The sequence below is a fragment of the Ochotona curzoniae genome, unplaced genomic scaffold, assembly GCF_017591425.1.
Source record: "Ochotona curzoniae isolate NIBS_2020 unplaced genomic scaffold, NIBS_Ocur_1.0 contig_2723, whole genome shotgun sequence".
NCBI lineage: Eukaryota > Metazoa > Chordata > Mammalia > Lagomorpha > Ochotonidae > Ochotona > Ochotona curzoniae.
Genome location: NW_024465573.1, coordinates 25,867,812 through 25,879,847, shown reverse-complemented (window position 1 = coordinate 25,879,847; position 12,036 = coordinate 25,867,812). Strand labels below are relative to the sequence as shown.

The 12,036-nt window shown below is 43.9% G+C and overlaps 1 protein-coding gene across 1 annotated transcript in view; it reads left to right on the top strand.

The window, feature by feature from the left end:
• AMOTL1 (angiomotin like 1) overlaps positions 1–12,036 on the top strand; it is a 100,317-nt gene that overhangs the window by 30,457 nt on the left and 57,824 nt on the right. Inside the window, exons 2-3 of the mRNA XM_040977126.1 lie at positions 3,251–3,400; positions 7,927–8,860. Coding sequence (XP_040833060.1) covers positions 3,251–3,400; positions 7,927–8,860 — 1,084 coding nt within the window. The remainder of the gene's footprint in view (positions 1–3,250; positions 3,401–7,926; positions 8,861–12,036) is intronic.

Here is a 12,036-nt window from a genome sequence, read left to right as displayed (position 1 = left end):
ACAAAGGCCCTCCAGGCAGCTACAGTGGGCTGTTGAGCCTGCAGAGCGGTGAGCGACCCTGGGCACCTCTACACTGGCACTGCTGTCAGCCACAGGCCTCCCAGGGACTGCCTGGGGGGTTGTGGCACCTGGAAGCCGGCTGTGATTTCTTCTAGCTTGCACTCTACATATGAATTGCTCACAAAGAAGATAGCATTCCCACTCAGGCCATATGTTTACCTCCAGTTTCTCATTTTAGACATCCTTGACCCTGTTGGTTAGATCGTGTGCTTTGTGTTTTGCTAGAAAAGAAACTCAATTTACGCTATCTATGGGAGTTTCCAGGGAAGACAATGAGCAAGGAAGGATGTGATACCTGTTAATGGGACTGGGCCTTCTCGCAGTTTTTATTGTATGGCCTAGGAATTGGTACAGACCCTGTGACATATATTACTGTCACTTTTCCTTGCATTATCCTTTTAAAATATATATATATATATTTATTTGAAAGCCAGTGTGATAGATTGAGAGAAGGAAGGCAGGGAGTGGGGGGAGATTCTATCTATTGATTCACTCCCAAAATGGCTGCAACAGTCAGTGTTGCAACAGGCTGAAGGCAAGAGCCAGGAGCTCCATCCTGGTGTCCCTCATGGGTGATAAAGACCAAAGGCCTGGCCATTGTCCACTGCCTTTCCTAGTATAGCAGCTGGGACTCAAACTGTCGTTCTTAAATGGGATGCCAGTGTTGTAAATGGTAGATTAACCTACTACATGATACTGTTTTGTTTTCCTTGTATTACAAGTGAGAAATCCAGAAGTTGATGTAATTCCTTTAGGCAGTGCCACTGATGAGGTGGCTCACCAGCTTGTCTCTTGGTTCTGTCTGCAGGTCCATTGTCATCATCTGCTTAGCTCTTCTGCCCTTCTTTAGCACCCAGAGGTGGTAGGCAGCAGCGGGAACAAAACTCAGTGCTTGTATGAGTGTCTGTGTATGCAAGAAAAGGAGAAATCTTAAGTGACCATTGTTATAGTTGGGCCTCCTCCTGTCCTTTAGTCTTGGTGCCGGTGTGTTTATGTGTGAAATACATCAGTTCTTTGACAGTATTAAGGAGGAAATTATGAAAGGTGGTTTGTACTTTCTGTTTCTTTGCACAGGCTACCTTCAAGTTCAGCCCTCTTACGAAGCATTCTGTGACTAGCAACTCTTGAACATATTTTCATCTGGCAGACCATGGAGTAAGACATGGGAAAGCAGTTCATATCATGAATTACTGGTGCCAAAGTCCATATTGAGTTCTATATTGATGATGTATACTTGTGCACATGTGTGCATGCATGCACATACCACCTACACCTGTGTCTACCGACATATGTACAAACACATATCCCTATATACTCCTTTATATGCATGCACACACTCACATATGTAACTTTTCTTAATTGGGTCTATAAATATTAGGTTTACTGTGTTGATATATAAAATTCTTAGCAATGTGACTAGATGGCATCACCCAAAGATGACATTACATGAATTTCTGATATGCTGGTACATGCTCTCCTGATACAGATCTATTTTAAGAAATGTTTTTCCTTCATTAAAGCGTATGAGTTCTCAGCAGAAAGGTATTTTATGGGTTGGGTTTGGTTTGGTTTTTCTCTGTGTGCACTATGCCCCTCTAGTTTAGAGCTTTCCAACTTCAGCTGCACATTGGAATCATTTGCAGAGCTTTATGAGATTCTGTTGCCTCCCTAACCAGGAGAAATTCTGAGGGAGGTGTGGGTAGTGGGATTTTAAGTTTCCTCACATTCTTGCTATGTGCAGCCCTTGCATCCTTCTAGTTACCACCTGCCTGAAAGTGAAAGCCTGGGCAGGATTCACCTTTGTGGATAGGCTCCCTGGTTTATAGCCCCACCTAGGTATAGCTGAGCCTTCCTGGTTTGTGGAGGACAAAGGCCCAGAAAGGGATTATGCTTCTTTCTGGGGGTAGTCCTGTGGATTGGCCAAAAAGCTGAGGCGAATGGATGCTGCCCTAGGCCTTGGAACTGTAGTTTCAGATCCATCTTTATATGATATTTTTGTTATTCAGGTGTATTCCTCTCTACGGTGAGTCACAGCTGCATTATTTAGAAGTAAATATTCTCATCATCCAAATACTTTTCTCTCTCTAGTCCAGACATGCCTGAGGTATATATGAGCACGCATGCAAGCCCAACCTCATGTTGCTGTGGGGCCAGAGACACTCAGGACAACTATTAGCACATTTCCATCTCATGGCCTTCTGGAATACTCAGTCACTTATTAGTTTTGACCCTGTGGGAAATGCATAGGTAGCAAACCAGGCAAGAAATTTCAAATTACTGTTTGAAACAGTTTTTTAAATCTCTTTTCCTTCTAATGAAATTTTCTTTGGCACAAAGATTTTAATTTTAAAAAAATGCCTCTTTCCCCAGATTAAACTAACTTTTCTAAAAGATCCCATAACCTGGTGTCCACATAGAGAAAACAGTGCAGAGATGGAAGAAGGCCTGGCTCATCCTGCCGAGCATTCCCACGGATGTTGTGTGTGTGGTATCAGTGTTTTTGTAGCAATATCTCATGTTTGGGGACTGTAGGGCTGAATAGAGTGTCATGTTTAATTGGAATTGGAAACGCACTCCGGTTTGTGTTTGAAGCAGATAAACTTGAAGTGAAAGACCAATTCTTGGCCGAGGACCAGAACCCGTAACTCCAGCTCCGTGCTGTAACACGACACTCCAGAAGCTTTTGAACAAAGCTGAGTGCTCCATCCTGTGCTGGGATAGTCTCTCACTGAACATGGTCTGGCAAAATAAACTTCCCTCTTTGTATCTTTCATGTGTTTCCAAAGGCAGCCGCTCTTCCCATTTCAGTTTTCCTTTTTTGGGCCCCTACCTCCCTCCTTTCTGTCCCTCAGCCTGACTGTTCCAAACTTTGTAACTTGTTTGGTTCTGCAGAGGACTTGGTTTTTTACTTGGTGATGCTGTTGATGCCCTTGAACCTGGGTTGTGTGAAAGCATCTGTGTGTTTGCTGAGCATTATCTTGAAGATTGTCATGTGACTTCCAGGGTCATGTTGGTGGGAAGCTGGACTTGTCATAATGATGAATAGTAACTTTGGAATTTTGTGAATCAAGAAGACAGAGCTCCCATTACGAGTTGCAATGTGGGAGAAAGCCTCGTGAGCTTTCGTGAGTCATACAGGAAGACGGAACTTCAGTGGCACTAACATTCACTTTTCTTTCTCTTCCCCCAGCTGCCTCCACTGGTTGTTACAGTCCCAGTAGTCCTGTCCAGATTCTAGAAAGTTCCAACTACTTTTTTCCAGACTTTCAGCTCTATTCTGGAAGGCATGAAGCATCTGCTTTGACGGTGGAGACCAACAGTAGCATCAGGGAAAAAGTTGGTAAGTCCTACTGGTATTTGTGTTAGAAAAGCAAAGTAATCTCTGTTTCATTTTTAACTGTTTCCTGTAAATTACATTTTCTTTATTCTCCATCTTGTTTTAAAACTTAGCACATTGCATTATGCCTTCTCTTTGAGGCTGGTAAAACTACAGGGACTCTTTAAAAATATCTTGAGAAAAGGATCTCATGTTCTTACCAAAGATGCCCGTAATTCCTTTCTTTCTTTATTCAGTAGACCCATTCCTTTTATTATTTATTCAAACGAAATATTTTCCTTTGGACTTTTTAAATTTTGATTTTCTTAAAAACATTTTGATATTTGAATGTGCTTGTTCTATTAAATTGTTCAAGTCAGTTATCCTGAGGGTAAGAACTACATCTTAACTTTTGTTCTAACTCCAGCACCTATCAGAGGACTTGAAATATAATAGTTTTTCAATAAATCTTTGTAAAATTAATGAGTGGGTCCTAGAATGTACTAGAAAGTTTCTTTGTCTGTTCATTATTTATTATAGGTATTTGGTAGTTCCTCTGATGTGGATTTTAGTCATTGGTTTTGTTTGTTTGTTTAAAATGTATCATGATTGAACTTTTGTTTCATCCCTCAGTTACATTATACATTGTTTGAATGTAAAGAATAATTTTGAATCTGTTGCACAAATGCATCTATGAGGCAGATAGGAAGTCTCACTGTGTTTTATAGGAGACAGTTTTAGAGAAGTCATACAACTTGCCCGAGGTCACAGAGGTGAGACATTTTTAGGTAGCCAAGACAGGGAGAGATCAAAGTTGAGCTTCAGGATCCAGTCAGTAAAATTCTTGCGATTCTCCCAGAAGTCATTTCATGAGTGCCTCTGCATGACAGGGCAGCATTGAGCATTGCAGGTATAACACTTGTCTGCCCTCTGGAGCTTGGCTTCTGGGAGAGGAAGACACATGATAAATACAAGGTAGATTGAAGGGAGAAATGGCCAGGGCAGGAGAGGCTAAGGACTATTCAGGACAGGTAAGCCAGTGGAAAAGAGAATTAGAATCGCGAGTGGCTGAGGGTGTGCTGGAGCAGACTGGATAGGCAAGCAAGTGGATCAGCCGGGGCTTGGTTCCAGCTTTAAAGATGTGGACGTTCTAATGCAAATGACAACAGTGGGTTGGAGACTTTTGCTGTTGGAAAGGCGTGAGGATGTCATCTACTGTCATCTTTTTCTCATATTTTAATAACAGAAAATTAAGACTTGTAATTTTTTAAAAACTTGTAAATGTGTATAAACAGAACAAATTACATTTATACAGTTTCAACAGCATGAAGATACCCTTCTTCACTCCTTCTTTATTTTTTTTCAATTTTTACAATGATATACTTTGAGTTTATTTGTAATCACAAGCTTAACCCTTCACTAAACAAAGACTTCAACAAGTATTGAGTAGAAAAATCATCATTTCTCAAGAGTACAGACAAAGGCTATAAACAATAATCAAATTTCAGGATGTCAGTTATGCTAATATTTATTGCATTTTTAGATCTTTGATCTATTGTGAGTTGGTTTTCATATAGAGTGTGAGGTATCATTCTTGTTTTATACTATTGCATGCAGAGATCCAATTTTCCCAACAGCAGTTGAAAAAACTGTCTTCTCCCCAGGGAGTGATTTTAGTCTATTTGTCAAAGATTAGTTGATTGTAGATGTGTGGATTAAATTATGGAGTCTGTGATCTGTTCCAGTAGTCTACGAGGACATGTGATTTTTGACAGTCCTTGCCCAAAACCAGCTGTAACCCTTTTGATGCTGTGCCTATGTGTATACACACATGATACCTAGGTCAGGATTTGTGTATATCATGTAAGCACACCACAATGCCTTTATTTCTCCTCATTGTACTGTAGGCTGAGAAAACTCAGTTTGTCAGTTGACTAAATGTAGAGAGCAAAGGAGGGAGGCTCTCAAAAGTGATTATGACATTTTTTCTCTGGATAACTGATAATGAAGATGCTGTTTTATAGGGAAAAAAAAGATGCACTTTAGGAATAAAGTTTTTTGGGAGGAAACTCTGTGTTCAAAGTATGTGCAAATACACAGTCGTAACTGTATGGAATTGTAGAGTCGGAGGCTGCCTGGAGATGCCCCAGTTCAGCTCTGTCCAGCACAAGTAATGATACAGAATCTCAGGGAGAGTGAGGGATTGCTCAAGCCATTAACCATAGTAAGAGGTAGAATTTTTACTGAGATTATGCCATAAAGTAACCTTAAGGGACTAGTTAAAAGGACCATCTTGAAATGAGCTAATATATTTTCTCCAGTTCATGTAAGTGTTCTTTTACTGTTTAAATGTCTAGACTTCCATTACATGCACACATTGGGATAGTTCAGAATCTTGTGTAAATCAACCATCGTCATTTACTGTGGGAATTGCCTCAGTGGCGATCTGTACTAATGGAGTGGATATGTTGCAGGAGGAAAGTTCAAGCCTGCTGTGGTGCCACAGGAAAGGTTTTGTTCAGAGTTTGATTTGGGAATATTGAAGTATGCCTAGGAATTTCACAGGAGATGTGAGATGCATCATTTTGGTCTGGGGAAATAATGAGGAAAGGTCTAGAGGCCAGAGAGAGCTATTGTATATTAGAAAACTACATGTACTTGGGATTTTCAACTCCAGGAAGTTTTGTGGTACAATGTTAGCTTGATCTTACTGATCATTGAGGAATTTTGTGCAGAGAAGTATTATGCTTAGATTTTCCTGTAAAAACAGTGTTTCTAGCTAGTGTGTTTAGAAATGAGAGTGACACCAGAGTCAGGGACACGGATAAGGAAATTGTTGGCATCCTCTGTGTGTGAGATACCAAGGACTTGTAATGTTCTGCAATAAACATAGATTCAGAATCTGTCTCTTAGCTTCGTGGCCTTTGTGAGCTAGCTTCTCTGAGCCTTTCTTCCCATCTGCAACTTTGGGGACTTAATATCTGCCTCATAGGCTAGAACATGAAGGAAAAGAAGTAACATTACATGCAGAATTTAGTATGATACCCAGCACATCATGGATATTTTAAAAAAAAACAGTTCTGATGATTGTATTTAGATTATTAGTAATCAATTTGGAAACAGGCTTGGAAATAAAGAGTAATATTGTTAGAGAAGATTAGCAGGTAGAATTGCCAGACAATAACTGAGTGGATATTGAGTGCACTAGTCAACTTTGCATTGGTATAATAAATTACTAAGACAGCTAACTTTTTTTTTTCATTTTGTGACACAGTTTCATAGGCTGTGGGATTCCCCTACCTCCTCCAAAATTCCCTCCCCCCAGAGACAGCTAACTTTTGAAGACCATATACTTTTAGCTCACACTTGTGAAAGTTCAAAGTCCAAGATCTGGCAATCCTATGGCTTGGCCACGGATGAGGATGTCAAAGGTTTCATGATACACATGCAGGAGGTCAGAGAGACAAGGAGAAAAAAGAGACTCTGGTTCCGCATTCCCATTTTAAAGCACATCACCAACGACCTAAGGACCTCCCGTTGGAATCCACCTCTCAGAGGTTCCAACATCTTCCAGTGCCACCACCACGGAAAGCAAGAGCTCAATTATGGAATTTTGGGGGAACACCCAAACCAATATATCACCGTGGCATTGGGGATAAGAGAGAGGAGGAAATTTTTAAAAACCCCTGGGTTTCTTTGACGCAAAGCACATAAGGAAGGGAGACAGGGTACGTGGATGAGGACTGGGAATCAAGGAAGACATATTGAGCTGTAATGCTGTAAGCACCATTGGCTATTGTGTAGATGCAAGAATCAGTGGATAGCTGAAGATGAGAGATAGATGTGATGACTCAGGGAGATTCTCTTGAGTGTGGGTGGAAGAACACCCAGGACAGACCTGGGTGCAGGGAAAATACCAGGATTTAAGGGCCAGGGTGAGACAAGGGAGCTAGAGAGAGTACACAAAGTGACATGGGCCAGAGCCAGCAGGGTAAACCGGATGCTAGGCTTGGAGAGCATTTCGAGAAGAGAGTGATAACCCATGTCGGATGGTTCAGAAAGTGGATGATGTGCCTGAAAATGCTCTTTGAGTTTGGGTAATGCCTGAGCAGCAAGTGGAGTGTTTAGAAAGTGAACTCAGTAAACAAAAGATGCTTACTGAAGACACCTGGAAAAGAAGGAAGGAGAGGAACAAGGAGGTAATTAGGGCTCTATGATAGGACCACAGAGGATGATTTCTTTTTGTTTGACTTTGGATTTTGATGGTATTATATTTTTAAGATGAGAAAGACATAGGTGTGTTTATGCAGTGGGGTTAAAGGAAGGAAAAGTGTAGGAGGAAGCAGGAAAGGGAATGGAGAGTGATAAAATGGTTTTGGATTGGAGCAAGGCTTTTATCAGATCTTCCAGGGCGGATGGATGTGAAGGTAGTGTGTGGGATCTTGTGTTTAAATGCTGCTGGGTTGGACCATTCATTATTCACCTCACATGTGTGGATAGGTACCTCTTGTGGAACTCTCTGATCCTATTCCCCTCTCTTTGTCTTTCAGTTGAAGATCCTCTCTATAACTTCTACTCCCCGAACTTCCTGAGGGTCTCAGAGGTGGAAATGAGAGGTTCCGAGGATGCAGCAGCTGGAACAGTGTTACAGCGGCTGATCCAGGAACAACTGCGATATGGCACCCCGACCGAGAACATGAACTTGCTGGCCATTCAGCACCAGGCCACAGGGAGTGCAGGACCAGCCCACCCTCCAAACGGCTTTTCTTCCACGGAAAACCTCACCCAAGAAGACCCACAAATGGTCTACCAGTCAGCACGCCAGGAGCCTCAGGGTCAAGAGCACCAGGTGGACAACACCGTGATGGAGAAACAGGTCCGAGCCTCTCAGCCTCAGCAGAACAACGAGGAGCTGCCCACTTATGAGGAGGCCAAAGCTCAGTCGCAGTTCTTCAGGGGGCAGCAGCAGCAGCCACCGCCGCCACCTCCGCAGCAGGCGGCTGTGGGTCATGCGTACTACATGGCTGGGGGCACCAGTCAGAAGGCCCGCACAGAGGGCAGGCCCACAGTGAACCGGGCCAACAGTGGACAGGCCCACAAGGACGAGGCACTGAAGGAACTGAAGCAGGGTCACGTCCGCTCTCTAAGTGAGAGAATCATGCAGCTGTCCCTGGAGAGGAATGGGGCCAAGCAACATCTCCCTGGCTCAGGGAGTGCAAAGGGGTTCAAGGCAGGAGGGGGACCCTCTCCTGCCCCACCGGCTGGCAAAGTGCTGGACCCTCGAGGTCCACCGCCAGAATACCCCTTTAAGACCAAGCCCATGATGTCTCTGGTCACCAAGAACCAGGACCATGGACTTTTCTACAGTGACCAGCACCCTGGGGTGCTGCATGAGATGGTCAAGCCATACCCTACACCGCAGCCTGCAAGGACGGAAGTGGCTGTGCTGAGGTACCAGCCGCCGCCGGAGTACGGGGTGACCAGGTGATTATGCAGCTGAGAGCCTTTGCTCGGCTTTCCTACATTCAGCCGTCCTGTCGGCAGCACGTATTTTTGGTTTCCGTGATCAGGTTGGTTTTGGGCATTCCATTTAATAAGCCGCTTTTTGGGCAACTTATGTAAGGTGAAGCAGAGTAGAAGGCAACTGGAGATTTTCTCACAAGGTGACTGAGGGCAGTTGGGGATTTAGGGTTGTAGAGGCTCCCTTGATAGCCTTTGTTGGGAACTCTGCCCAGTTGGCTTGGAAGAATCACAGTTTTCCTGGCTGGCTTGTTGGACAATGTCCTAACATCTGGAACATGCCATCATCCAGGGGTGTTATGGAGTCCTTCTTCACTGTAGGTTGTAAAGAAAGATGGAATCTGTTACAACAGAAGTTATGGAAACAAGGGAAATCACACGGTCCCACCCTTCATTAACAGCTGGGGACCAAAGCCTGCAGAGATTAATCAGTACTCGCTGCTCATGACTGAGAAAGCTGGGGGCTGATCATCACCCAGCTTTCCCTCCCTGGCCATGATGCTTCCCATGGCCTTCCAGTGTGTTCTTGGCCCAGTTACTTGGTGGATTCAGCAGCCCTGTCTGAGGGTGTGCTCTGTGTAGCTCTGTGCAGAGCCCAGTACCAGAGTAAAGCTTTGGTTTCTGCAAAGACCAGCAAAACTGCCATTGGCATCCAGCATGCTGCTTCAGGGCAGAAGCTGTAGAGAGCCAGGGTGGGGCGGGAAGTAGACAGGACAGCTCACAGCTTGGGACAAAGAGGAACACTTCCCACAGGAGGTCTTAAAGGACCACCAAGAGTTAGAGGGGACGGACAGGCATTGTGGCGCATCAGGTTAAGCTACTGCCCCTAGCAGAGTGCCACGCGTGAGTCCTGGCTATTCTGCTTCCAGCCCGGCTTCCTGATCGTGCATCCAGGGAGGCAGCAATGATGGCTCCAAGTGCTCTGGCCACTGCCATCCTTGCAGGAGACAGGGATGGAGTCCTGGCTGTTGTGGACCGTGGAGAGTGAGCCCAGAGATGGAGGATCTCTCTGCTTCTCTGTGTATCTATTTGTTTCTGGTTTTTTTAGGTAGATGAAGAGAAGTAAATAAATATACTGTTTAACAAGAGTTGTTGGGTAGAGTTAAAGTAACATAGGGAAATACATTTCTTCAGACAAAAGGTGTGAAGATTTGTTTATATAATGTGATTGTGCAGATCAGGATGTGCTAGGATGTGGTAAGAAGGGGCAGACCATGTGTTTGGACTGGGAAGCTTAGACCAGTTGGTGTCATACTAAAGCATTTAAAGTGTACCCATAAGCAACATTTTTAAATAGGAACTGCATGTTAATGTTGAGTAGCTAACCTCTGTGATATTGCAGGATGAGGTGGAGACTCTTGAAGGTTGGTTAAAGCAACACAGGTTAGAACTGGTGAGGGCAGCCAAAGCTTGAGACAGTGAAACTAGAAAAGTATTGTATGTTAACATGGGTGGGGAAATGGGACTGGCGGGTTAGATTCGGATGTTGAGTAGGGCAGCTGGAAATATAGACGACTGAAAATCAAGCTGCTATAGGGAGAAACCAGATCTGGAGATAGAAATTTCAGAGTTACCAGTGGTTAGAAGTTGATGAGCTTGTACATGAAGATCATAGAGTATTAGAAGACAAGTGACCACTGCCCTTAATTGGATGTGACATTTTCATAAAGAGCTTTACTCATCTGCTTCTAAGGTGGGTGAGCTAGACTTTCCCCACCTAAGGTGGATGAACTAGGCTTTTCCCACCTAAGGTTGATGAGCTAGGATTTCCTTATCTAGGTTGGATGAGCTAGGCTTTCTGCATCTCAGATGGATGAACGAAGCTTTCCCCAGGCAGCCCCAAGCAGCTATGTACAGGTCATACTCTGGCTATGCCTTGCAAAGGGAGTGACTGACACTTGGCTGAGAGAGCCCATTGAGTTGCCACTCCCTTCCCAGCCACAGGCACATGTGCCCATAGGTTGGGAGTGCTTGCTTTGAAGCAGCATAGCCAACTTTCAGTTCTGGACAGGCAGCAGAACTCAGTCAGTCTTCTTGAACTGGGCATGATCTGACCCCATTGTGGGATCCAGGGTGGAACTTAAAGACTTGCTCTTCTCTTCTTAATATAGATTTCTGTATTTTAGTATCTGTTATAGAAATGAAGGGACTGCATACTCATGGAGGCCACTGATTAGGATGGAGAGGGACAGGGCAGGAGACAGATGAAGGATGGGGGAGGATAAGACTCAGGTGGTGGAGGGAAGATGCTGCATTGCTCTTTGCCATCAGGCCACAGCAACGAAGCACCTCTTGTTTGTTCTTTATGCCATAAATTTAGTCTCAAACACTGGCAGATCTGAGGTGTTTGTATTGCACCAATTTACTGTGTGTAGAAAACTCATGTTATTCCAGAATTATACCGTAGTCTGATTATGATAGTTTGCACTCTTTCCTGAACATTTAACTCAGCATCTTAAAGGGAGTGAAAATAACTTCTTTTATTGACTTTCCTATTTGCTAGAGGATAGTGTGGAAAGTGGGTCATTTTGCTTTTTGTCATTTGGAAACAGGTATAGTAGGTGGTGGCAGAAATGGTCAAAGGAGGAGGGAACTACTTCTTAAAGGTCTACCCAGTTATTTGTGGAAAGTTATTACGTTAGAGGAAGAAATATAGGAGGGATTTGAGCTGAATGCCAGGCCTGGTCACTGCATTGACATGACACGTCAAAATGTCTCAAGACATAACAGGCACTTCATTGAGGCTGGACCTCAGCACTACAAGGCTGCTCTGTGAACCTGGCCATGACTAGCCAGCATGGCTCCAGTGGTTCAGCACTTGGCCAACTCGGTAAACAAAGATTGTGTCCAATCCAACCCTGTTTCAGACACATTTAACATAGCCTGCACTCTGAGGGTTTGAGCTGAAATTTAGCAGTGTGTGATATTCAGTTATTTGTGAACCCAGACACAAGCAGGATTCCTTTGCAATCCACTCATGTCGCTTTGTCCTTAAAGCTCTTGGAGATGTTTGTGCGGTAACATGGTCTCCTGGACTAGAACGAGCTGACTGCCAGGCATCACAGACCACCTTCCTGCCTCATACTACAAACGTGGGATCAGAATGTGAAGAACTTTCAGTGATTTTGTCCAACTCACTA